This window comes from Bos indicus, chromosome 12 (assembly GCF_029378745.1).
Source record: "Bos indicus isolate NIAB-ARS_2022 breed Sahiwal x Tharparkar chromosome 12, NIAB-ARS_B.indTharparkar_mat_pri_1.0, whole genome shotgun sequence".
In the NCBI taxonomy this organism is placed as follows: domain Eukaryota; kingdom Metazoa; phylum Chordata; class Mammalia; order Artiodactyla; family Bovidae; genus Bos; species Bos indicus.
Window position 1 is genome coordinate 79,037,725 of NC_091771.1, and position 25,064 is coordinate 79,062,788.

Below are 25,064 nucleotides of genomic sequence, written 5' to 3' on the forward strand. Positions count from 1 at the left end.
TTCTCCTCCTGCCCTCAATCTTTCCCAGCATCAGGGTCTTTTCAAATGAGTCAGCTCTTCGCATCAGGTGGCCAAAGTATTGAAGTTTCAGCTTCAACATCAGTCCTTCCAATGAACAAGCTGGATTTAAAAAAAAGGCAGAGGAACCAGAAATCAAATTGCCAACATCCATTGGACCATAGAGAAAACAAAGGAATTCCAGAAAAACATCTACTTCTACTTCAATGACTATGCAAAAGCCTGTGCATAGTCTGTGCAGATCACAAAAAACTGTGAAAAATTCTTAGAGAGCTGGGCATACCAGGCCACCTTATGTGTCTCCTAAGAAACCTGTATGCAGGTCAAGAAGCCACAGTTAGAGACTTACATGAAACAACTGACTGGTTCAGTACTGGGAAAGGAGTGCGTCAGGCTGTATATTGCCACCCTGCTTATTTAACTCTATGTACATACATAGAGTACATCATGTGAAATGCCAGGCTGAATGAATCGCAAGCGGAATCAAGATTGCTGGGAGAAATATCAACAACCTCAGAAATGCAGATGATACCACTCTAATGGCAGAAAGTGAAGAGGAACTAAAGAGTCTCTTGATGAGGGTGATAGAGGAGAGTGAAGAAGCTGGTTTAAAACTCAGCATTCAAAAAACTAAGATCATGGCATCTGGTCCCATCACTTCATGGCAAATGAAGGAGAAAAAGTGGAAGCAGTGACAGGTTTTATTTTCTTGGGCTCCAGAATCACTGCAGATGGTGACTGTAGCCATGAAATTAAAAGATGCTTGCTCCTTGGAAGGAAAGCTGTCACAAACTTAGTGTATTAAAAAGCAGAGATATCACTTTGCCGACAAAGGTCTGTACGGTCAAAGCTATGATTTTTCCAGTAGTTGTGTATGGATGTGAGAGTTGGATCATAAAGAGGGCTAAGCATAGAAGAATGACGCTTTCAAATTGTGGTGCTGGAGAAGACTCGTGAGAGTCCCATGGACAGCATAGAGGTCAAACCAGTCCATCCTAAAGGAAATCAACCCTGAATATTCATTGGAAGGACTGATGCTGAAGCTGAAGCGCCAGTACTTTGGCCACCTGATGTAAAGAGCTGATCATTGGAGAAGACTCTGATGCTGGTAAAGATTGAAGGCAAAAGGAGAAAGAGGTGGCAGAGGATGAGATGGTTAGATAGCATCACTGATTCAGCGGACATGGATTTGAGCAAACTCTGGGAGATAGTGGAGGACAGGGAAGCCTGGCGTGCTACAGTCCATGGGGCCGCAAAGAGTCGGCGTGACTTAGTGACTGAATAACAGCAACAATCATATAATGTCCTCAGCTACTATTTAATGACCTGTAGTCAACATGTGTGTGTGTGTGTGTGTGTGTGTGTGTATTTAATTTTTAAAATTTATTTAGTCATTTATCGCTGCACTGGGTCTTCACTGCTGCGTGAGGGCTTCCTCCCATTGTGGCAAGTGGGACTACTCTCTGGTTGCAGTGCGTGGGCTTCTGGTAGCAGTGGCTTCTGTTATTGTGGAGCACAGGCTCTAGGGCATGCAGGCTTCAATAATTGCAGTGTGCAGGCTCAGTAGTTGTGGTGCACAGGCATAGTTGCCCCTCAGCATGTGGCATCTTAGTTCCCAGACCAGGGATCAAACCCATGTCTCCTTCATTGGCAGGTCAATTCTAAACCACTGGACCACCAGGGAAATCCCAACGTATATTTCTTTGAGCATTATCTCCATGCAAGGTGCTGTGCTTGAAGCTACCCAGAATAGAAGGAAGATTCAAGATCTTTGCCCTAATGGGGCATATGTTTAAACTGAGGGATATAAGAGTGGTGCATGTGAAATAACAGACCACAGGCTGTGTGATGGTTGGCAGAGAGCGTACATGTCATGTAGTGCCGTTATTTCTTTGATAAGATAACGGAAATCTAGAAAGGCTAAAAGACTTGACAAGAGGTGATGTAGCTGATACACAGTCAAACCAGAACCAGGTTTCCAGGCCATTGTATTTTTTCCTCTTCTTTTGTGGCAAGATAGTTTTTGTCTAAAGTTAAAACTGTGTGGCATAGGATATATGAAAGCCAAATAAGTTGAGGAAAGGGAAGATGGGTGGCTTTGAGTAGTCAAAGGAGAATGGAAGGAGGAGGTACAGTTAGAATGTGAGTGTAAAGGATGAATGGCAGAAGCAGGAGAATCTAACCAAAAGGACCAAGTATTTGTCATATTCATGGGGTAGACCGGCTGTCTTGAGAGGTACTTACTGAGCAATGAAGAACAGCGAGGTAGCAGACGCTTGAAAGTGTACGAGAGGAACTTTTGCTTCATGCGGTCCATGATGGGGAACTATTCTCAATCCTGGAGCGTGAAATGACATGATGAAACTGGGATTAGGGAAGATTACATCTGTTTGCCGGGAGAACCGCATAGAGGGTACATTCTTTTCTTACCCTTGGTGTATGGGTAGGTGTGTTAATTAGCCTCTGTTGTGGCCCCAAATTAACCCTGAGATCTCAGTGGCTGAATATAAATGCATCTCTTGTTTGCGCTACTTTGTCAACACAGATGGATGGGGTATGGGCTGGGGAGTTCTCTGTTTACTCATTCAAGGACCCAGACTGACAGAGGTCCCACCATCTAGAACCTCGCTGGTCCCCATGGCAGAAGAGCGGTGTGGGAGGTCCCTCACTGCCGTCCAGAGCTCCAGCCTGGAAGGGACCTACAGCATTTTTTCTGGCCAACCCATTGGCCGGAGGTAGTCAAATGTGCCACAACAGGAAGTTGAGAATATCCAGTGAGCAGTAAGTGTCTCTTTCAAGGCTGTCTGAGGACCTGGGCATATACTCTGCTTGTTTAAAAGAGACAATGCCATGATAACAAGTGACAGACCTTGGAGCCAAAGTGTAGAGTCAAGAGCCTGTCTCCCCTGCTTGCTAACTGTGTGGCTTTGGGTAATTGACTGAATTTCTCTGGGGCATAATTTCCTCATCTATAAAACAGTGATAGTACTGGGACCAGGAGAAGGAAATGGCAACCCACTCCAGTATTCTTGCCTAGAGAACCCCGTGGACAGAGGAGGGGCTGCTGTCCATAGGGTCACACAGTGTCAGAAGTGACTTAGCATGCATGCATGCATTGGAGAAGGAAATGGCAACCCACTCCAGTGTTCTTGCCTGGAGAATCCCAGGGACGGGGGAGCCTGGCGGGCTGCCATCTATGGGGTCGCACAGAGTCAGACACGACTGAAGCGACCTAGCAGCAGCAGCAGCAGTGGGGCCAACCTTGAAGAATTATTGTCGGCTTTAATTATATATAAAGCCTTAGAGTCTCATACCATGTGACTGTTAGGAGTTGTTTAGCGTGGTTTTTGTTATTAATCTGCTGACTTCCGGTATAGTACCTGAAAGGAAGGCTAAAGTGTCTGGCTCCAGGTGAGGGGAGCAGTGGGCAAGACGTTGTGGTCATTTAGGTGTGTGTTGCCAGCGTCCAGCCTAGGATGCTGATTTGGGGCAAAGAAAAGATGGGCAAGAGTAAGTTCTGGAGGAGAAAATGAAAGCAGGGCTTACTGGCCAAATACCATGGATGAGACTGAGTGTGGGACTGAGGGTGTGGGACTGAGGGAATGGAGCTTGAGAAGCAGAGAAGTTAGGGTGCTCCCACAGGGAAAGAAGATGAGCTGAAGGTCCGACGTGGTGTTGGGACGTGTCCAAGGCCCAGGAAGCCGCAGGAAGTGGAGGAATGGAGCCGTCTCTTAATGAACATAATTCTGTAGTGGTGAAAACCTCATGGTCCAAGTCACACTACCCTGGGGCCAGAGGGTTTGGATCGAGCTCCCAGCTCCACGTCTCCATGGCCTGGCACTTGAGTCTCCTCATCAGCAAAATAAAGATATGTGTGTGTGCTCAGTCACTCAGTCATGTTCGACTCTTTGCAACCCTGTGGACTATAGCACGCAGGTTCCTCTGTCCATGGGATTTTCCAGGCAAGAACACTGGAGTGGGTAGCCATTTCCTCCTCCAAGGGATCTTCCTGACCCAGGAATTGAAACCCCCATCTCCTGCACTGGCAGGAGGATTCTTTACCACTGAGCCACGTGGGAAGCCCCAGATAAAGTTCTACCCGCCCCTTAAAGTAGTGAGGATTAAGGGAGGTAATGCCTGTCAGGTACTTGAAAGTGGCATGTAGTAAATAGTCAGCAGTTGTTCCTTCTCAGCTAATTGAGCTTGCAGTTGAATAGAAGTCTGAGGATCACTTTTTAAGTGACCAGTTCTTCAGGGTTTAGTGTAAAGCAAACTGCCAGTGACATCAGTTCTCCTGAGCGGATCTAGTCGCCCCCAGATTCCAAAACAGGGGCTGTGTTGTCGCCAGATCAGCTCTTCATTTTTTCACTCTTATCTGAATAGTCCAATGAGCAGATGTTTTTAGCTTTGCAAAGAATAACAAATTGCAGTGGGCTAAGAGTGACCAAAATAGACCATTTAAAAAGTTTATTTAAGGGCCGTGCTTCCTCTTTTAAGATTGCCTGGTACTTTTTAGTGATCAGTAGGAGTCACTGCCCTTGCCTCTTGAAATCTAAAGTTGTTTTCGAGCAGAACATATTTCTGTAACTAAATATGAACTGGCTTCTTGGGACATTAGTTCTGTTCTTTAATATATCTACTTTAAATTGCAGGGTCTTTGAGAGGCCCTGTCTTCAGTTACACAAATACATATTCTCTAGCATATGTAACTTCTTTTTCATTTCCTGAAAAAATTTACAACCTTGGAGATCTTTCAGTAGGGCTTTAGTATTTTGTCAGTACAAAAGAGGTGCTATGCAATTAGCTGGGTATTTGAGAGACTTCTTGGGGCCAGGCTGTGTACCAGACGCTGTGTGTATAACCTACAGCACCCTCATCCTCCGGGAACTCACAGCCAGAGCGTGTAGTCGTCCCACTCTTGGGTATTTGTCCTGTACAAGGGTTAGCTAACCTGCTGGCCTATAATTAAACCTGCCTTCTCATACTTTTTCTCTGAGTCTGTGTGATTCAGTCCTTTTAATGACTGAGACATGAAGTTAGGGTTACATTCCTGTTGCTCCCTGTCTCTTAATTTACCAGGTTCCTTTCCTGAATTTGGATTTCTTTATAAAGTGTGGGCAATACAGTCTGTTCATCCTGTTTCACAAATTGTGAAAAGGAAGACATTACATAATTCCTGGACCAACTGCACTCTTCATATATACCTGATGTCATTTCTAAAATCTAACCTTCACTATTCTGTACTCTCCTCTACTGTCACTGAAGAGTCTATGTGTTTATACTGACTCAAGCTAAGTAGCTTTGAGAGTTTTTTTTTTTTAATTAACCAAATGATCCTTTTAGACATAAAAATAAAACTGTGGAAGAGGAAATATGGTTAGCTGCCTTGTAGCTATCAGCTTTCTTAGGTGTTTTCTTCCTACCTCCCTGTTATTATTTAAAATTGTTAATATCACCTGGTCAATGTAGAAGGACTTATAGATTGTGATTTTCAAATAATGTGTGATATATAAGGCCACCTCCTATTTTTCTGTAACAGAATATAAATATTATACATCATTGACCCTGTTTTCCAAGGTTACCTGCTCCCAAGGGAAACGCATGAGAAATAAACCTGAAGCCAACTAATAATACAAGACAGGGGGAGGGTGCTCCAAGGCCATGTAGGAACTGCGGCTTCATGAATGAAATGGGCAGTATGGTCCTTTCGAAGGACAACAAAGAACTGAGTTTGATTAGAGTACAGACCTTTTTAAAAAAGATTAATTGGGGGTAGGTTTAAAGTTTACCTGGAGAAGGCAATGGCACCCCACTCCAGTACTCTTGCCTGGAAAATCCCATGGACAGAGGAGCCTTTTAGGCTGCAGTCCATGGGGTCGCCAAGAGTCAGACACGACTGAGCAACTTCACTGTCACTTTTCACTTTCCTGCATTGGAGAAGGAAATGGCAACCCACTCCAGTGTTCTTCCCTGGAGAATCCCAGGGACGGAGGAGCCTGGTGGGCTGCCATCTATGGGGTCACACAGAGTCGGACACGACTGAAGCGACTTAGCAGTTAAAGTTTACCATTTTGGCAGTATGGCTCCTTATCATTGGATAAAATCGTTTATATAGACTTGTGGTATACTGGAAGGAGGAGGCAGAAGACTTCTGAAAAAAAGCACATTATTCCTTTGTCAAGTGACATAGATATTTATTGTCTTGTTTGAAGGATCTTAAGAACTGACCCTGTTAGCACAAAGAGGACTCTCATCTACTATGAAGCAGCATGTTGGCTCATACACACAGTAGTCTGTGCTGGAACACAGTCATACAACTTGTGTGCCGTAAAGATGCTCTGAAATTCAGGAAGCTTTTGTTTCTAGTTTTCATTTAGCGACTTTCACAATGGTTTCTCTTTGGGAATCAAACTCAAATGTCTACATAAGTGCCACCTTGCATAAAATATAGTATTTTGCCCTTTTTCTTCTTCACTTGGAAAAGTTTATAGATGAAGGAAAGGCCCTAAGTTCCTGACTTCTATCCATGCGGTCATCTATCTCCATGCTGCTGCTGCTAAGTTGCTTCAGTCGTGTCCAACTCTGTGAGACCCCATAGACGGCAGCCCACTAGGCTCCTCTGTCCCTGGGATTCACTAGGCAAAAGTACTGGAGTGGGTTGCCATTTCCTTCTCCAATGCATGAAAACGAAAAGTGAAAGTGAAGTCGCTCAGCCGTGTCCGACTCTTAGCAACCCCATGGACTGCAGCCTACCAGGCGCCTCCGTCCATGGGATTTTCCAGGCAAGAGTACTGGAGTGGGTTGCCATTGCCTTCTCCATCTATCTCCATAAGGTGTCACAAAGACCAATGGCTGTTTTTGACAATGGCTTTAAGCTATCTGTGAAATTAACATAATACAAATCTGAAAGTACACAGTAAATGGTATTGAATTGACCATTAAGATTAGTTTTCTTACAGGATAAAATCTGAAAGTGAGTAAGGTAAGGCTTTAAAAGAAAGTATTTCCAGGATATAAAGCTTAATAAAAATTTTAAGTATGACCCATCATATACCATTTCATTTCTTTAGTTGAGTTATCAAATGTGGAGTCATTGATAGGTACTGTCTTGAGGTAGTTGAGGGATCCAGTAAAGCAAATCTGAGCTGGCAGATGGGTTACTGTACTTGGGGAGGCCGTGCTACTTGTAAAGAAAGTGTTAAGTTCCTCAGTCGTGTCCGACTGACTCTGTGCAGCCCCGTGGACAGAGAAGCCTGGTGGGCTATTGTCCATGGCGTTATCCAGGCAAAAATACTGGAGTGGGTTGCCGTTCTCTTCTCCAGGGAATCTTCCTGACCCAGGAATCGAACCCAGGTTATACAGAGGTATTTCTATTTGGTCACAAGAGTCAGACCATGACTTAGTGACTAAACAACGATAATGTTGTAAAGAATCCTGGTGACTGTGAAGTTCATGATTTTCCATTTTACTTTCCATCTTAACAAGGCAAGCCACAATTACACCCCCACTGCACATCCTCCGTACCCTTCCTGGTAACCAACCCACTGAAATACAGATACAGGGTACTGCCAACTTCTGTATAAATAAGATACCATCCCCTAGGGACCCAAAAAAAGCCAAGCCTATTTGCATACATGTATATATATATTTTTTTAACTCTCAAGAAGCATTTAGCAAGTGGACCCTCTTTCCATATGAGATCCTTGTCATGTTCCTGGGCAGTGGCCCTTGAACCCTGTGCTGGCTGCTTGGGAAGAGCTTTCATTGCCTTCATCACCATCATCATCATAAGGCTTTGCTCCAAAATCTGCCTGCTGCTAGTTTCCTCTTCCCTGTAACTTTTGCTGAGAGTTCACAGTGAGCATTGAAGGACATACTCATAATTTTGTAGCATCTAGCTCTTTATTCAAAAACAAGTTTCTTCAGATGAAAATTTATGACTCAGAAAAAAAAATGGTTATTATCGAGGAGGTAAAGCCTAAGATTGAAAGAAACATGAACTGAAATGTTATACAAAAAAAAAAAAAAAAGAGAGAGAAAGGGAATATTACAATATTAACATTTCTACACTGGCAATATACAATTTTGATAGTCTTTTTTTCTTTTTTTGAATTATTGGTGAGGAACATTAATGATTTCGTTTTTTGTTAACACAAAACTTTTCTTTTTACACTGAAATTTATTAAAATACCCTCCCTTTTAAAGGTATACTATTTCATTTACAAATGAGAATTTTGCTGAATGTTGTTCTTGAGTGTAAATATATATATATATATATATATATATCAATTTACTTCCAAGTTGGAGGTGAGAAATAGTGCCCAGTGAAAGGAATTCAAAAGAATCCTAATTGGAAGTCTAATACTTGTTATAAGAAAAGTCTTGCAAAGTTCAACATACAGTCTACTTTGGTATAAATCCAAGACTCCTTTCCTTTTTACTTTCCATTTAAAGACTTGGAATGTATCATCATTTGAGTTTCTGTCATTTCACGTGAGTTTTCTTCAGGGGCTGACCTCACAGCACTGGAAATTGATACACTGACTTGACGTTTCAACATCTTCATGACCTTTCTCTTGTACCCTTTACATGCAAAAAAATATATAAAAGGGTCCATGCAGCAGTTGAAGTTCATCAGACATACTGTAAAGTGCAGAGATATCTGGAATGAATGTCTTTGGCTACATTCCAGGAGACCGGGAAGACGAAGCTTCTTGATCATGTGTTGAATAATTGCAACATGATAAGGCGTGAAACATACAACAAACACAACAATTATAAAAATAATTGTGTTGAGAGCCTTTTTGTTGACCCCAGATTTCTCAGTTAGCGGGTTCTGTTTGGCAGTTTTAAAGAGCTTGCAACAGATTTGAGAATAGCAGATAAGAATAATGACAAGCGGAAGTACGTATCCTATGAAACAGGCACCAAGCAGAATCCAGGGGAGGGATTTGGTTTCCTCGAAGTTTGGATATTCCATGCACGTAGTCCTTTCAGCCTCCTGTTTTGACATAGGGTTTATGAGTAGTGGGAGTGTTTGACCAAATACCAGAATCCAGACAAATATGCAGATGCATTTTGCATGTTCAATTCTTTTTATCTTATTATACCGCAGGGGGTGCACCACAGCAAAGAACCGGTCAATGCTCAGGCAGGTCATGAAGTTCACACCTGCGTATGTGTTGATGTAAAACACAAGAGCAGTTATCCTACACAGGGCATCGCCGATTCTCCAGTCAAAGCCCAGCGCATAGTAGGCTATCCGTGTAGGCAGAGCCGTGGTAAAAAGTATATCTGAAATCACCAAGTTGGTTGAATAGAGAGTGGTAGAGTTGATTTTTTTCCTGTTTTGAATAATGACAATCAAGGCCAGTAAGTTTCCCACAAGCCCAATTATGAAGACGATGCTGTAATGCAGTGGCATGAGGATCCTGGCTGTATGGTGGTGGGCATAGAGATCACAGTTGCTTTCCAGAGAAGCTGCAGAGGGTGTCGTAAAATTGTCCATTTTTATATCCATCAGTGGTGTTCAGGGTCTCTAAGAAAACCAAGAAGGGTGTGTTTTATTAAAAGCATTCTCTTAAATCTCCTGCATTGGCAGCAGGTTCTTCACTAGTGCCACCAATTTGTGGGATACAACTAAAAGTTCTGATTATAGGGAGATTTATAGCTTTAAAAACAAACCTTAAAATAAAGATTGACAATCAAAAAAAAAATTACAGCATTTTTAGGGACTTCCCTGGCAGTCCAGTGGTTAAGACCTGGGGCTTCAATGCAGGGACCACAGGTTCCATTCCTGGTTGGGGGACTAAGATCCCACATGCTGAGCAGTGAAGCCAAAAAAAAAAATTTTTTTTTTTTATTTTAAAAGTTTCAAAATATAAATAAAAAAGCATATTTAACTAAAAATGATATAAACTAATTCCTTGAGATCTAACTTAAAATGTCAAAATTTATATAATTTTCAAAAATCTGTATGTAATGTGGTTACATACTATATTATAACAGGAGGAGCAGAGACTGAAATTTATATTTTTACTCTTAAAATTTGGTCGCTTTGGCAAAGCTCTGGCAAAGGAAATAGAACCATTTAAATAGGGCAAATGTATTTTTGTGACAAGGGAATGCACTAACTTTTTAAGCAGAAATTTCCCCTTTGTTTTTTTGGATCATTATCTGGTAAAGAGTAAAATCACGTAAAGCACCCCACACTTCAGAAAGCGTAAAACTTTGCTTTTAAATTGAATATCAGTTGGACTTTTTTTTTTTTTCGTCAAATGCATATCACTGCCAGGAAATGAAATCAGTCACACATTTATGTAGTGAAATACGAACTTACCACAGTGGTCTGATTTGTGTTAACCCAAAAATTATGAGAAACAAGCTAAGGCCTTTGTTAGGAACTGAAAGTTAGGTTTTCTTTAAGAAAAGAAGAAGACCATGACAACCATGACAAAAACAACAAAAAAAAAGAAGAAAAAGAAACAAAAAGAGAAAGAAAAAAGTGTTTTGAGGGGAGAATTTTAAATTAGTGTTAAAGTGTATCATTCTGCAGGTGCCCCACTGACGTGTGCAGTGTTCATTCTTACATGTGCAAACAGCAGGAAAAATTACACACGTGGTATTCTGTGTTCTGTTTGTTCATTTACTATGTTCATGTATCAGGGTAGTCTGTGTCTTTGTCATATGTGTAGATCTTAGGTAGACATTTAATACGTATTCTGAAGTGTTCCAGCGGTAATGCATAATTTGCTTCCTTACGCCCTTGATGAATACCTGGATTATTTCTACCTCTTTTCTTATTATAAATAATGTCTAAGATGGAGAGTGAAAAACTCCTACAATAAAAATCCATATATGAGGATGAACTTCGATAAAACTAAGAAACAGCAGAGCAATAAATTCTGTGAAGTTTTTTCTTTTTTTATGGTCATACTACATGGCATGTGGGATCTTAGTTCCCCGACCAGGGATTGAACTCGAGCCCCCCTACATTGGAAGTGCGGAAACTTAACCACTGGACTGCCAGGAAAGTCCCCTGTAAAGTTATTTTTAGAAGGAAAATAATTTTGTGGTAGGTCTCTATGCATAAAATCTCATCTGAAAGTCACTGTAACTGAGGGAGAAGTCAATATATCTAGTAATGATGGTACTGTATGTTAAAGGGAAGAACTCTGTTTCTAGCCTTATCAAAGCACTGACTAGACATCTGCATCTCCAACTGCCGTATTAAATGAAGTAGAGGCTCTGTAACAATCTCTGTAACGATCTTAAAACAGCGATACCGACAGAACAAGGGGGTTCTGAGAGGACTGTACTAATGTCATAGGTGTGTATTACCTACAGTGTTGAGAGGTTAATCATGAAAATATAGGACTACAACCTAAAGCAAATGGGAGCAAAAAAGGAAATAGAACTTTTTATTAGTCAAGGGAAGACAGAAAAGGAGACTCTGGGAAAAAGCAAAGGGTGAAAATGGTAGGTAGAAAAAACAAAATAAGAAGATAGGAAATGTGACACGACAAATTTAAATACATTGATGTGAAAAAGTGTTAGTCATGTCCGACTCTTTGAGACCCCGTGAACTGTAGCCCGCCAGGCTTTTCTGTCCATGGGATTCTCCAGGCAAGAATACTAGAGTAGAATTTGGTGTATGACTCAGGGAACTCAAACCAGGGCTCTGTGACAACTAGAGGGGTGGGATAGGGAGGGAGGTGGGAGGGAGGTTCTGGAGGGAAGGAATACACACACACACACACACCTATGGCTGATTCATGTTGATGTATGGCAGAAACCAACACAACATTGTAAAGCGATTATCCTTCAATTAAAAATAAATTTTAAAAAAATACTGGAGTGGTAGCCATTCCCTTGTCCAGCAGATCTTCCCCACCCAGGAGATCGAACCAGGTCTCCTGTGTTATAGGCAAATTGTTTACCATCTTCCCCACCAGAGAAGCCCCAAAAAGTTGAAAGTGAAAGTGTTAGTCGCTCAGTCGTGTCTGACTCTTTGTGACCCTGTGGATTATAGCCCACCAGGCTCCTCTGTCCATGGAATTCTTCAGGCAAAAATACTGGAGTAAGTAGCCATTCCCTTCTCCAGGGGATCTTCCTGACCCAAGGATCGAACTTGAGTCTCTTGCATTGCAGGCACATTCATTACCATCTGAGCCACCATTGAACTCACCTCTTAAAAGACAGAGACTATCAGTTTGGATTTTTAAAAATCCAGCCATATACTGGTAGCTCAGTAAAGAATCCACCAATGGAAAGCTAGACTAGCAATATTAACATCAGAAAAAAATAGAATTCAAAACACAATCAATAATAATAGAAACAAAAGAATTCACTACACAAGTTCAAAGGAATAGTTCAGGGACATAAAAATAATAATAAATTTTACATGTAACAGCAAGATTTGACAGAATTTAAAGGAGAAATTGTCAAATCCACAACTGTAATGGGAGAGTTTAACACATTTTTATTACAATATGATAGGTAAAAAGAAGATTAACTCAACAGGACTTAAATGCTAACAGAATTTGTGCTTAAAGCACATTCGAATTCTTTGCAAGTTTGACCTTTTACTCAGTTATGAGACGTGTCTCCAAAGTCTCAGAAAATCATTAGCAAGCAGCTCACATCCCTTTTGAGTAAGGACTCCCTGGTGGCTCAGGTGGTGAAGAATCCGCCTGCAGTGCAGGAGGCCTGGGTTCAGTCCCTGGGTCAGGGAGATCCCCTGGGGAAGAAAATGGCAACCCACTCCAGTATTCTTGCCTGGAGAATCCCATGGACAGAGGAGCCTGTCGGGCTACAGTCCATGGGATTGCAAAGAGTCAGACACGACTAAGCAACTAACATAGCGTAACACAACAGCAGCTCACATTCCTTGTGAGTAGTACAGTACGACTAAATTAGAAATTAAAAATAAGTTAAAGTATCAATTTGGACTCTAGAAATATATTTTTCTAAAAAAAAAGAAATATATTTTTCTAAGAAACTTATGGGTTAAGAAAGCACAATGCAGATTTTGAAGTTCTTACAACTAAAGGACAAAAATATTATAAAACAGTGGAGTGGAGCGCAGCTAAAGAGTTAACCCAAAATTGATGCAAAGCCTTGAAGGCATTTATTTCTTAAAAAATTGAAAGTAGCCAAGTTAAATATGGGGTCACATAGAGTCGGACACGACTGAAGTGACTTAGCAGCAGCAGCAGCAAGTTAAATATGTAGCTCAAGAAGCTAGAAAAGAACTGAGTTTGCCCCCACCCCCAAAATAGAAGAAAATAATAAAAAATAAATGGAGTTATTGATGAATTAGAACTCCAAACAAAACCCACCCAGTAAGTATGGGCTTTATATTTTGTGTGTTTTGGTGGGGAGAGGGGAATGGAGTGATTCTCAAAGGGGAAATTGTGGAATTGCAATTATGAAATAAAAATAGAAGAAATTTTATTCATTAGTATGAAAAGCAACTTTGCAGAAACTGAGTCTGGACATAGGTAGAAATTCCAGGCACAGGTTGCAGGAACAGGCATCAAGAGCTACCTTTAGTTTATGAATTTTTGTGAAAAATTTTTTTTCTGAAAATCTCAACATTTAAATTTTATTTGGAGGAATCTTCCAAAGTAGGTTCCTGGGAACTGCCTTTGAAATACACGGTGGGGAAAAAAACCAACACTGTGAAGTCTGCTAATCTTCCATATGAATAATAATGGTTGTAGAGGTTAGGAAAGTTACACTGACTCTGAGAATGTGTCACTGCCCACCAGTTGTAAAAGCACGGCCAACCGCTTCACTGAGTGAAGTACAGCATCCAGTAGCATCCATCAAAAATAAATGTTTTTTAATGGATGAAACACACAAGGCAGTGTTTTCAGAACATTTTATCCTAAGGAAAAGATGTTTAAAACAGTGTCAAATTTTAAGTGTGAAAGTTTGCAACCAAATCAGATGTCCATCATTAGGGAATTGGTTAGTTTATGGCCCTATAGTGGAATATGCCAGGACACGGCCACTGAAAATGGCTACATAGATGCCTGTTTCCAGACGGGGCATAATGTTAAGTAGGGAAAGCGGGTTCCACGTCAGGCCACTTTTTGGAAAGAAGAAAAGCAGCTATTTACACACACATCCGTGCGTGGCCACAGAGGCCAGCACATCATTTTGTACAAGTAAATTTTGAGTTTCATTCATACCTTTTCAATTTTAACACCGAATGTGAATTAACTTACGAAATGAATAAATAGGTAAATACTTCCCTTTTAATGTGAGTAAAAATTTACAATTCAGCTCTTCTTGCCAAAGCTTGTCCTCTGACCTGCGTTTCAGAGCTCACCCTGAGTGTTCTTTATTCAGATTCAGGCCTGAGTTGTTGCTGGGTGCCTACCTTAAGTCCGATCTGGAAGACCCCTCCCAGCCATCCTGGAAGCCAGGTATGGCCAGCACCTGCCTACTCTGCCCTCGAGGTGACCCCTCTCAGAGAAGGTAGAGGACGCACCAGATTCTTCTCCCTCCCCACCTGGCTTCCAGCCTCCTACCCTGTCCAGCGCTCGGCAGGGGTAGTTGCTCCACGCTGCCTCTCAAGAACCGAGAGTCTGTGGTTTCAGGGTGGTCGAGGTGTCAGGGCCGTCCTCACCTGTGCACAGACAGCCGGCGCACACGTGGCCTAGCCGCTTTGGAGCGGGCGGCCAGTTCTTCCAGCAGAAGCCGTTCCAGGAGAGGCGCCTTCCCAGGTCGAGGCCAGGCCGGTGGATGCTGTGTCATAGAGCCCTGAGGGGAGACTGCAGAGAGGCCCCGTCCTGAGTCAGAGAAAGGCCCTTGCACAAGGCGGACATGCACGTGGGCTGACCCAGAGGCTCTCGGGTAAAGGGGAATGTGGGCTGTTTCGGAATGTGTGCGTTTGGCTCTTTAGCAACCTCTGGAAGGTCGATTCCATCGGTCAGCAGCTCTAGTATTATACTACCTTTGGTGGTGTTTACCCAGTGTTATTATTAATGCTATAGTTTTAGTCCATTTTATCTTTTTCAAATTGAGAGAAAAATCCTTTCACATATTTGACTGTTATCCTGTTCCTGTATCAGGCAATCCCAATTTGTTATCATATTCCCTCAGAAACCCTATTTTGTCCCTTCCTTTAATCCTTTTAGGATTCAGGATTACTTTCCTGAACCTTGACTTACTCCATGCTTTTATTCAGGAAAAATGGCTTTCTAGTGCCCCCTCCATCCGCCAGATCCTGAAAATTCAGACATGATACCTTTTAATGTCCAAGGACCTAAACCTGATGACGAATGGATGTTGGGAATGTGCTCTTGTCCGAATGAGGTGTTATATCATTGACACACCCAGGTTCTGCTTGCTCTTTGCATTACAGTGCTCCTTTATCAACCTTTGCATTGCAAATTCCCCTTTTAACTGTTTCTAATCCTTCCTCTTTTAGTCATAACCAAATCGTTCTTTTCTTTACCTCTTTGTTTATTCTAGACTGAATTTTAAACATTTTTCATAATTGTTAAGACAGCAGCATCTGACATGTTATTGAGGTTAGATATACTGAGTTGTACTTGAAAGTCCTATGGCTCGTCCTTTTATTGCCTTGAGAAAAGCACAAAGAAGTGCTTACTCTAAATCTTTTTTCCTTAGAGTACTTGAACTCTCTAATAGTCAGAATTTCATTGTGAAGCTTTCTGATGAAAAGACGCACCATGTCACTAAGCTATCCCCTGTGCCTTACGCCGGAAAGGATGAGGGGCGCAAGCCTTGCCCTGAGGGCGCAGATGTACCTGGGCTGCTGGAAGTGTGGGTCCTTATTCAGGTTACACCCAAGGAACCACAAGCAGCCATCTGTGCCAGTCCTCTGAAAGTTTTTATTAATAAGCAAAGGAGGCTGTCTCAGTTTTATCTCTGTCACACAATATCGATCCTTTTAACTTTACTGTTATCCTAACATATAACAGCAAGTTCTTCCACGGCAAAATATGAATATCCTCCAAAGTATTTTCACTTACATTTTTGGGAGTGGGCCTGTGTGTATGGTTTTCTGTACATTGATTTTCTTACTAATTAGAGTGGTGAGCGTTTCTTAAGACACTATCATCTCATTTTTGCATAACCGGACATGTTGACATGAACTGTCGAGTTCTTTCTAGCCACAGAAAGGAAAAAATAAAAAGCCCCCTCACAACTCATTTATTAGTATTTCAGAAAACTGTCCAAGAGCTAATGTGGTTTGTACTCTAGAAGTATTTACCCTGGATACCAACTTGGAGGCAGTTGTGGTTTTTTTCACAGGGTACTGATACATACTTTCTGCAATCTCAGCTTACTTGCTTGGATAATTATTGTCTTAGCTTTTATTTGTGGCAGAAGCAGAATAAGATCTTCATTATATTCAAAGATCTAGTAAATGCTAGAATACTGGCTTTTTTTTTTTTAAGAATACTGGCTTTTAGAGTTTAGCTCCAAGATTCCTGAAATGTCACCTTTACCCCTAATACGTATTCGCTTAATAATCATCAACACTTAAAATGAGAAGGACTTAATCTTGTAGTAATTTTGTTTAATTTCAGGCCTTAGCAATGAACCGAATGGGTCAAAGCATGCTGACAGGATCATTGCTAAGAGGTGACTTCTCTGTGAGGTGAAGTCTGCTCAGGACCGTGTTTACACATCAAGATGATCTGAGTCAAAGTGCCCACAGTGGCCTGCACCAGAGAGGAAGTTCCTGGAGCACGCTCTGAAAACAACCCGGGGAGCCCCAGAGTGGACGTGCAGATGCAAATGATATTTGTCTATTGTTAAATGATGTGTGCTGTCTGATCCGGTTCTTTGATTTCTGTTGATACACTGTCCTTTGGTTATTTTTTTGAAGAGGGCTAAGATTGAGGAAAGATTTCTAAGTGGGAGAAAAGAAAGTCCCTGGGAAAGGAGTGGGCAGAGAAAGGATCCGGACTCAAAGGGACAAGGATTCTGTCTCCTGGGGAAACAGACATTTCAGGACAGCAGGCTGAGGCTGTTTGGCGCCTCTGAGGACAAACGCTCGGGCTTCCCAGGTGGCGCTCGTGGTAGAGAACCCGCCTGCCATGCAAGGGACACAAGAGACGCGGGCTCAGTCCCTAGGTCGGTAAGACCCCTGGAGGAGGGCGTGGCCACCCACTCCAGTATTCTTGCCTGGAGAGTCCCATGGACAGAGGAGCCTGGCAGGCTGCAGTCCATTGGGCTGCAGGGTCAGACACGACTGAAGCGGCTTAGCACACGTGACAACAGACATACTCCATGGAAGAAAGAAATCACTGTTGCTTTCTCCAGTTACCCTATTTTTATACGTATTTGTCAGGGGCTTGGAAAAGCCTCCGTGTTCTGGAAGCTGAGTGAACAGGGACATCTGAACCTGGTCCAGTGTCACACACACACCGGCGCCTGGCACTCAACCAGGGATGTTTTTCACTGGCTTCAAGGTGAGAAACCACTCGAGCAACTGTGTGTCCCCACTGCCCTGCAAAATTTAGTCATGAATCACATCTGACTCTTTTGCAACCTGTGAACTATAGCCCGCCAGGCTTCTCTGTCCATGAGATTTCTCAGGCAAGAACACTGGAGTGGGTTGCCATGCCCTCCTAAAGAGAATCTTCCCGACCCAGGGTTTGAACCTGCATCTCTTGCATTAGCAGGCAGATTCTTTACCACTGAACCACAAGGGAAGCCCACCTTGCAAAATAGGAGCAGGAGAGTCATTCCTGATTGTCATTCTGATTGTGGAAAGAGCCCCAAGGCATGGACAGGCGGTGAACAGCACAGGCCCAACCTTGCTTCCCTCCGCTGGCATGGCCAGGCGCCTGTTCCAGTCCACTCTGAACCGCTGTGATAGTCAGTCCACACCCGATAACCTAGTCAAAGAAATCTTCCTATGCTCTCAGGGGTCGTTCCCCCCACCCCCCCACCACCCCAACCGACTTTGAGTCCTGAGTTGGTAGCCGTGTCCAAGATTGATTCTAGGGGAGGATATACAGGGAATATCATCCAGAAAGCAGGCTGATAGCTGCCTCCATGTCTCCGAGGGAACCCCCCCGCCCCCAGTGCGCCGGAGTGTGTATGTCAGGAGTCTTGTCATCTGCGGTCAGTGTATCTGAGGGCAGCTCTCCTCCCTGCCTCCCGGGGAGCTCGCTTGCTTTCTCCGGTCTGTGGAAGGGTTGACCCTGCGGCTGACCCGAGGACACGATCTGGTCCTGACCGCCTCCCGGTAGGTCTGCCCAGGGTCAGGTACAGGCCAGTGCATGGGGTGCATCTTCAGAAACAAAAAACACCCCATTGTTGGCTGGTCTGTCCTTTCCTCTTTGTGCCTCCGTGGTGTCCTGAACCCCATGGAGATGCTGCGCCTTCTGTAAACACCTACGTCAGAACTGATGGGAAAGTGAAAGGTGCCTGACCTGTGTTACCTGCTTAAACACCCACTTGCACATTTGGGGTTTTATATAGTCTGGCTATTTTTCTTTCACATTTCACTGATTATTTATTCCTCCTGTGGCTTTTTGGCAACTTGAATGCTGACTCAAATGATATGAAGGTCTTCAGAGATGAAGACAGAAGGAGGTAATAGCACTGAGGACTTGAAATATGTGGCATATTGTTTAGCAACTGGAAGAAAAAAAAAATTCCCACCCTGATACACTTTTCAGTGTAAGGAAGACAAAGACCATTTCCATGTGGCATGATGGGACCTATGTGCAAGATAATCAACTGCATAAATATATGTATATAAATATATAAAGACTCCTTATAAAGAAGGGCTGAGTCAGTATTAACCTTTATCCCCTGAATCCAAAATGTTCCCAGAAATAATAGGTACCTTTTCTCCTTAAAGTCTGAGGGAGTTTGAAATTTTGCATTTCATCTCTATTATCTCATAGAAATTAGTGAGAAACATTACATATCCTTATTTTATGGATAAAGGGAATTCCAGAGAGATTTGATCTCTTGCTCAGGGGTCCTCTTTGGCCACCTCATGCGAAGAGTTGACTCATTGGAAAAGACTCTGATGCTGGGAGGGATTGGGGGCAGGAGGAGAAGGGGACGACAGAGGATGAGATGGCTGGATGGCATCACTGACTCGATGGACGTGAGTCTGGGTGAACTCCGGGAGTTGGTGATGGACAGGGAGGCCTGGCGTGCTGCGATTCATGGGCGTTGCAAAGAGTCGGACACGACTGAGTGACTGATCTGATCTGATCTGATCAGGGGTCCTCCCCCCAGGACAGGTGCCGAGCCAGGGGCCACGCAGGTGCCCAGGCCTCCGCGTCCTCCAACACCCCCTGCCTCCTGCCAGGCAGCGGTTCCTGGGCCTTCAGCCTGCTGTGCCCCTCCTCCCTGCCCCCTGCACTCGCCCATCTGTCTGCCTGGGTGTGAGTCGCTGCCTCTGCTCTGCCGGCCTCGAGCCACCCTCACTTCTCTCTGCAGCTGCAGCTGCAGCCTGCGCTGGCTCACACGGTGCCCTCTGGCCCCGGGCAGACTGCACGCTGTCTGTGGTGACACACAGTTTCCTTCGTGATCGGGCCCCGCTTCCCTCTTTAGCTGGATCTCTGTCCGTCTTCCCTCCCGTGACCTCGAGCTCAGGCCCTGCTGGAATAGGCTGTTGATACCCTGTGTTCTCTCATAGCTCTCTTCCTTTCTGATCCTCTTCCTTCTCTCTGGTGCCTCCTTGGCCCCCGCCTGCATCCTCTGCTCCTGCTTTCTTTCCTTCAGGCCTTTGTTCAAAATCAGCTGCTCCTGGAGGCTTCCCTGATTCTGTCCTGTCCTCTCCTTCCTTGACAGCCCCCGCCCGCCCTGCAGACAGGCAGCGTGGGGCGCCCTCGCCAGGCCCTGCGCCCTGGACTGGCATCTGTGCTGTTTTTTTGTTTTGTTTTGTTTTTCCTGTTTCCTGCTAGCCTATGAAGTCCTGAGAGTGGGGGCTGTGTTGTTAATTTGGCGTTATCTCCAGCCGGCCCATCATTGGTGCTCAGTAAATACCCATTAAGGAGTAGCAGAGTCCCAGCTTTCTTGATCCTCAGTCGGAGTTTCTTTATTAGACTACAGGGTGCGTTTGATGAATAAAAGTAGCCAGTAGTATGCAGCATAGATTGTGTCCCAGGCAGTGCCCTGGGCTCCCTAGGTATATTCACCCTGACTCTCACAGAGCTTTCCCAAATCCTTTGCCAGTGGTGAAACCAAGAACAGAATGCTTACGAGTCTTGCCTCAAGACACAGCTGTCAAGTGTCAGGATTTACTCCTGGCAGATCGGCTCCAGGAATGACATTCAGCGTAGTACATTTTAGCCCCTGCTCCTATTTCCAGCCTGATCTGATGTTATTGGTAGGAAACAAGTAAAATAGGAAGACATCTCAGAACTTTTAACACATAATAGTTCATACACCTGGCTGAACCAGAGGGAAGAGAAGGGCTGGGGAGATGGGACAAGAGAGGAAAGGAGAAGAATAAGTTGCTATCAATAAGGAGTTCATTAATTTATTTGTAGCATATTTTAGTGCAAGTAAAAGTTTCATAAATGAATTTAGACTTTACTGGCTTAAACAGGATGTCTATGAAAACAGTTTGGATTGAAATTTCCACCAAGAGAAGGTGAATACCTAGGACGGCTCTTACGCTTGTTAAGTATTTGCAGATATCTAACAGAATATTTTTATTCCTCTGTTCTGGCTTTCCAGATACCACAAGGATCTTTGTCACCTCTTGTTTTTCAGGGGATTTTCGCATGTTAGTTATTTCATCTGCCATTGAATCCCTGTGTTTTACAAGTGTCTTGGGAGGCTGGGGAGCTATATGGACTGGGGGATACTACACATCCTTAGCATATACACAACCAGGACCTTTTAGCAGCTGCAGGAGGCCCTGAACTGTAGCAGAGAGACTGCTGTCCCTGCCAAACTCCTTTACTGGGTGGGGAGCTCTTTTTTTAGTTATAAACTTTTAAAGGATACCAATTTTATCTCATTTTATCCCCTAGAATGTTTAAGATCTGGCCAGCTGCAGATAGCTAATCAATGCCTATGGAAAGCATAAATATATAAAAAGTGATAGAGTGACCTGAGTTGATATTTATTCCATTAAATGACTGGCCATGTTACTGAGAAGCCCTTAGAAGCCAGTTAAAGTAATTTATCAAAGGCAGTCCCACCTCTCACATGATACGTGAGCCCAGTGAGTGAGGATGCTTTCTGGAGCCGTGTTCTCTTTGCAGCGTCATGTCCAAGAACTACGATTAACCCCCCAAGAGAAAACATGCACTGAAATCCTAGCAGATGCAAAGTCCAGGCAGGCAGCACAGTTAGGTGTATAGACATCCATAGACTCAGTCTCCATGTGAAATATTCTCTAAAGATCTCAAAATAAGTTCAAGAAGAAGAAAATGCCCACAGAAGTGGTAGGGCAGGGAAACTTTGCCTATTGGATTCATCCTTCAGTGGTTTAATGGGCAGAGGGAGGAGAGACCAAGGCTAGCAGGCAGTTTTCCAGTGCTTTCTATGACAACCAATATTATATAGCACTTATTATGACACCCAAGGACCGGGCAGTATAGTTACTCCCCATTTTACAAGTGAGGCAGATGAAGCCCGGGAAGCAACATGTCCAGGGTCACGCAACTGGTAAGTAAGAGAGCCCAAGCCTGACTCCAGAGCCCATGCTCTTAACCACCATCCTATATCGTACTTAGAGCAAGACCCTCCCCCTCAAAAAGCACACCCTCTTTTCGAGGAAGTCTCTGAACAGCTTACATGTTACCAAGAGTTTCTGTCACCTCCGTTCCCAACCTGGACATAAATATTGGCAGTTCACTGCACCTAGTTCATTGTTCTGTGATATTTTTTATGCATACAGAAGTTCTAGGAAGAAAATACCGAGCTGTGTTTAGCCTTTCTGATCTTCAGATAAACATAAAGCAAACAAGCGCTGTTCCTTTTTCACTTATTAGATTAACAGTTTATATTTAGAATTAAAATACTCATGTTGTCAGAGAAGCAGTGAAGCCCAGACTGTCTTCCACTGATGGGAGAGTAAATATTTCTGTAAACTGAAAAATATCAATTTTAATTAAAGTTCTTTTTTTTTTAATGTGCACCCTTTGCTCCAGGAATTTGACTATTGAGATTCTATCCTGAGAAATAATAGAAAGTATAAAAGTAGAGAAGTAACAGAAATACAGGAAAGACTTTTATGTACATAGATCCGTGGTCAAATAGTTACATGTAGTAACTTTTCAATTGTGCTGAATAACTTCATCACAGTACATTTAGGTGTAGAAATGCTCCATTCTACAATAACTTTGTTATTTTCCTTCATAAAGTATCCTGAAATACTGGCAGTATTTGCTGATTACTTGATACTGTTTTTGGTAATTGTGAGTTCACACAGAAATACGAAGTAAGCCCTATTTATTTTTTTTGGCAAAGGTATTTCTGGCCCGATTCACTGCCTTCACCTAGCTTAATATCAGCTTATTAGAACTGCCAGTCACCAGAGAGTCTCAACTGTATTAGTGGTAAGATTTCTGATGTTAGAAATGTTTATAGCTTTTTGTTACAAAGATTCTTTACCTTTACTTTAAAATTTAACTAGACTTTCAAAGTTTTTCTTAACTTACAAGAATTTGTTGAAAAAAGCAAAATATCTGTTACTTACCTCTCAGTGTCTTGTTGGGGCCCCTGTGTGGCAGCAGTCAGTATTCGCCCAAACTGAAGTAGGTTAACCTTGGCATGTTGTTTTAAGGGAGATTACCAGACATCCTTTTATGGTGGTGGCTTTTTTTTTTTTCTGTCACCCTGTGACTGAGCATAGTAGTGATCAGTTAGCCTCATGTGTGCGTGTGCACTTTTTTTAAATGGGAAGTGAAATTTTTCTGTTAGTGATTCTTTTTTTTTTTTTTTTTAGAAAAGAGCTATCCAAAAACCCCTTGGAATTTATGAGTTGTTGATATCTATGGAACTTTATAAATTTTTCTATAAAGATTTAAGTTAAAAAAAATTCTTTAGAAGAGACTGAAGAAATAAACCGTAACCAGTGGGGAAAAAAAGGAATATAGCTACTGATGATGTTGTATCCATATTATGTGTGAAGTATGAGTGTTAACATGTTTTAAGGGAAAAATGTCAATTTTGCCAATTGTGTCTGGAAACTTGGTGCAGGGAGTAGTTTACTCATTCTGTATCTTATCAGCAGCTTAATGAGAAAGAAATAGAAGTTTCTGTGGTGAGTGGAGGAAAATGCTCTTTTGCATGTGTATAATAATTAGTTGGTGTTTTTAGGCAGGGGACCAACCGACTGGATCAGTGACTGCATGAACCCATGTTAACAAAGGAGAGGTTGAAGGGGGCATCTTACAGCTAGAATCACCTGTTACGCACACAGACCTGTGCTGTTCACCTTTGAGTTTTAATCGACTCAGTTTAAACCAACAATGTCACATGGATATCAAAATGCAAATTGATTTACAGACTAAATTAATGGAAATAGAGCTCTCAGAATACAAGAGATGATCTAGCCATTCTCAGTGAGTGCAAGAAACTGCATTTTGCCAAGGCATGGATGACCTAGAGCCTGCCCAGTAGGTGCAGGCTCTGGATCCCAGGTCTTAGAAGAAAAGATTGAATGAACTGAGCATGTCCAGGCTTGGCAGGGATGTGATCATTATCTTCATGATCACGGTAAAGGGTTTAGGTTGCATGTGTCAATCTTCCTAACTCCAGAGGGTAAAAGGCAGGCATGTAAGAGGAGGTCACAGGAGACAGCTCTCAAATCAGAATAGGAAAGCAGTTCTCAAAAGTTGGGATCATTTTTTCTAAAAAAAGGGCATGTTGCCTTTTGTTTTTGTGTGCTCAGTCATATCCAACTCTTTTGTAACCCCATGAACTGTAGCCCGCCAAGCTCCTCTGTCCATGGGATTTCCCAGGTGAGGATACTGGGGTGGGTTGCCATTTCTTTCTCCTGGGGATCTTGCCGACCCAGAGATCGAATTGGAGTCTCCTGCACCGGCAGGAGGATTCTTTACCACTGAGCCACCTGGGAAATCCATCTCTTCTGTAGGTGCTTGCATAAACCAGGTGTCTGTTTGGAGGGACGTTGTAGAGAGAATTGAATCATTTGGTAGGGATTTGTGACTCTGTGCCCTCAGAGACCCTTCCATTCCAGGATTCTGTCAAAGTGCTGAGGACTTTTAGCCTCTCAGTGTATTATTCCATTGAGGTTATTATAAGCCCTACCGTGCTGAAGATGCGTAGATAAACGTTGTCAAACAGAAGAGTAACACTCACCTAAGTTCTGTGGGACTCCATGCCACTATGTAAAATAAAAGTACTGAACTAAATGATCACCAAGGTAACTCCTAGTATAAAAATTCTCTGAGGGGGAAATACAGAGATTTTATGATTTGATTGGTCAGTGTGATAAACTTTTACAGAACTAGTTCCTTTAAAACTTGGTTTGAATACTCCTTTATACCATGACATTTTTGAACCTTGTTTAATGCCCCTGGATATGTTCCATTGTCTCCTGGTTTATAGTCTGTGGGAACTTGAATAGAATTTGTATCCTGTTGTGTGAAATTTGTATAGATCTTAATTATGTTGAGTTGTTCATAGTGCTTTTCAGATCTGCTGTATCCTTCTACTTTTCTGTCTATTCATTCTATTAATTTTTGACAGTTTGATGTTTAAACTACAACCAAAAATCTTAATTTTTCTACTTACAAAATAATTGCAATATATAGTAAAACTATATGTAACTTTGTTCTGTATTTTCCAAATCTCCTGTAAATATGTTATCATGCTTCATAATTTAAAAAGTAAAAAAGAAGGGAAAAAAGAAAAAAAATTGGATCGAAGAAGCCTTGAAGAAGACACTGTTGAGAAGTTTTTCAATTTGTTGAAAAGCCATCCTGGTGGGGTTTTTGTCTTTTAATTTTCAAAATAATTTTTGTTAAGTAAAGCATTTTTATTTTATGAACTTATCTAGGTAAAATAAATGTTCTAGCAAACTGGATTTCCCCTCTTTTTGGTAT

The 25,064-nt window shown here is 42.5% G+C and overlaps 2 protein-coding genes across 5 annotated transcripts in view; one reads left to right on the forward strand and one right to left on the reverse strand.

Moving 5' to 3' along the window:
* The window catches only part of UBAC2 (UBA domain containing 2), a 170,476-nt gene that overhangs the window by 77,632 nt on the left and 67,780 nt on the right, over window positions 1-25,064 (forward strand). The gene's annotated exons all lie outside the window — the stretch shown is intronic.
* On the reverse strand, window positions 7,902-22,822 carry GPR183 (G protein-coupled receptor 183). Of its 3 annotated transcripts, none has more exons than XM_019971664.2 (3): window positions 22,691-22,818; window positions 14,657-14,801; window positions 7,902-9,556 (listed from the first exon to the last, which is right to left on the reverse strand). In XM_019971664.2, exon 3 carries the CDS (start codon window positions 9,536-9,538, stop codon window positions 8,456-8,458), a length of 1,083 nt encoding a protein of 360 aa, XP_019827223.1. In that variant the 5' UTR covers window positions 9,539-9,556; window positions 14,657-14,801; window positions 22,691-22,818; the 3' UTR covers window positions 7,902-8,455. The 3 variants fall into 3 exon arrangements, with proteins under 3 accessions (XP_019827223.1, XP_019827225.1, XP_019827224.1); XM_019971666.2 differs by having other exon boundaries at window positions 14,559-14,801; XM_019971665.2 differs by lacking the exon at window positions 14,657-14,801 and having other exon boundaries at window positions 22,691-22,822.

Bases quoted from the DNA above. Each gene is read 5' to 3' on its own strand.
- GPR183 (XM_019971665.2), bottom strand. From the start codon at position 9,538: ATGGATATAAAAATGGACAATTTTACGACACCCTCTGCAGCTTCTCTG.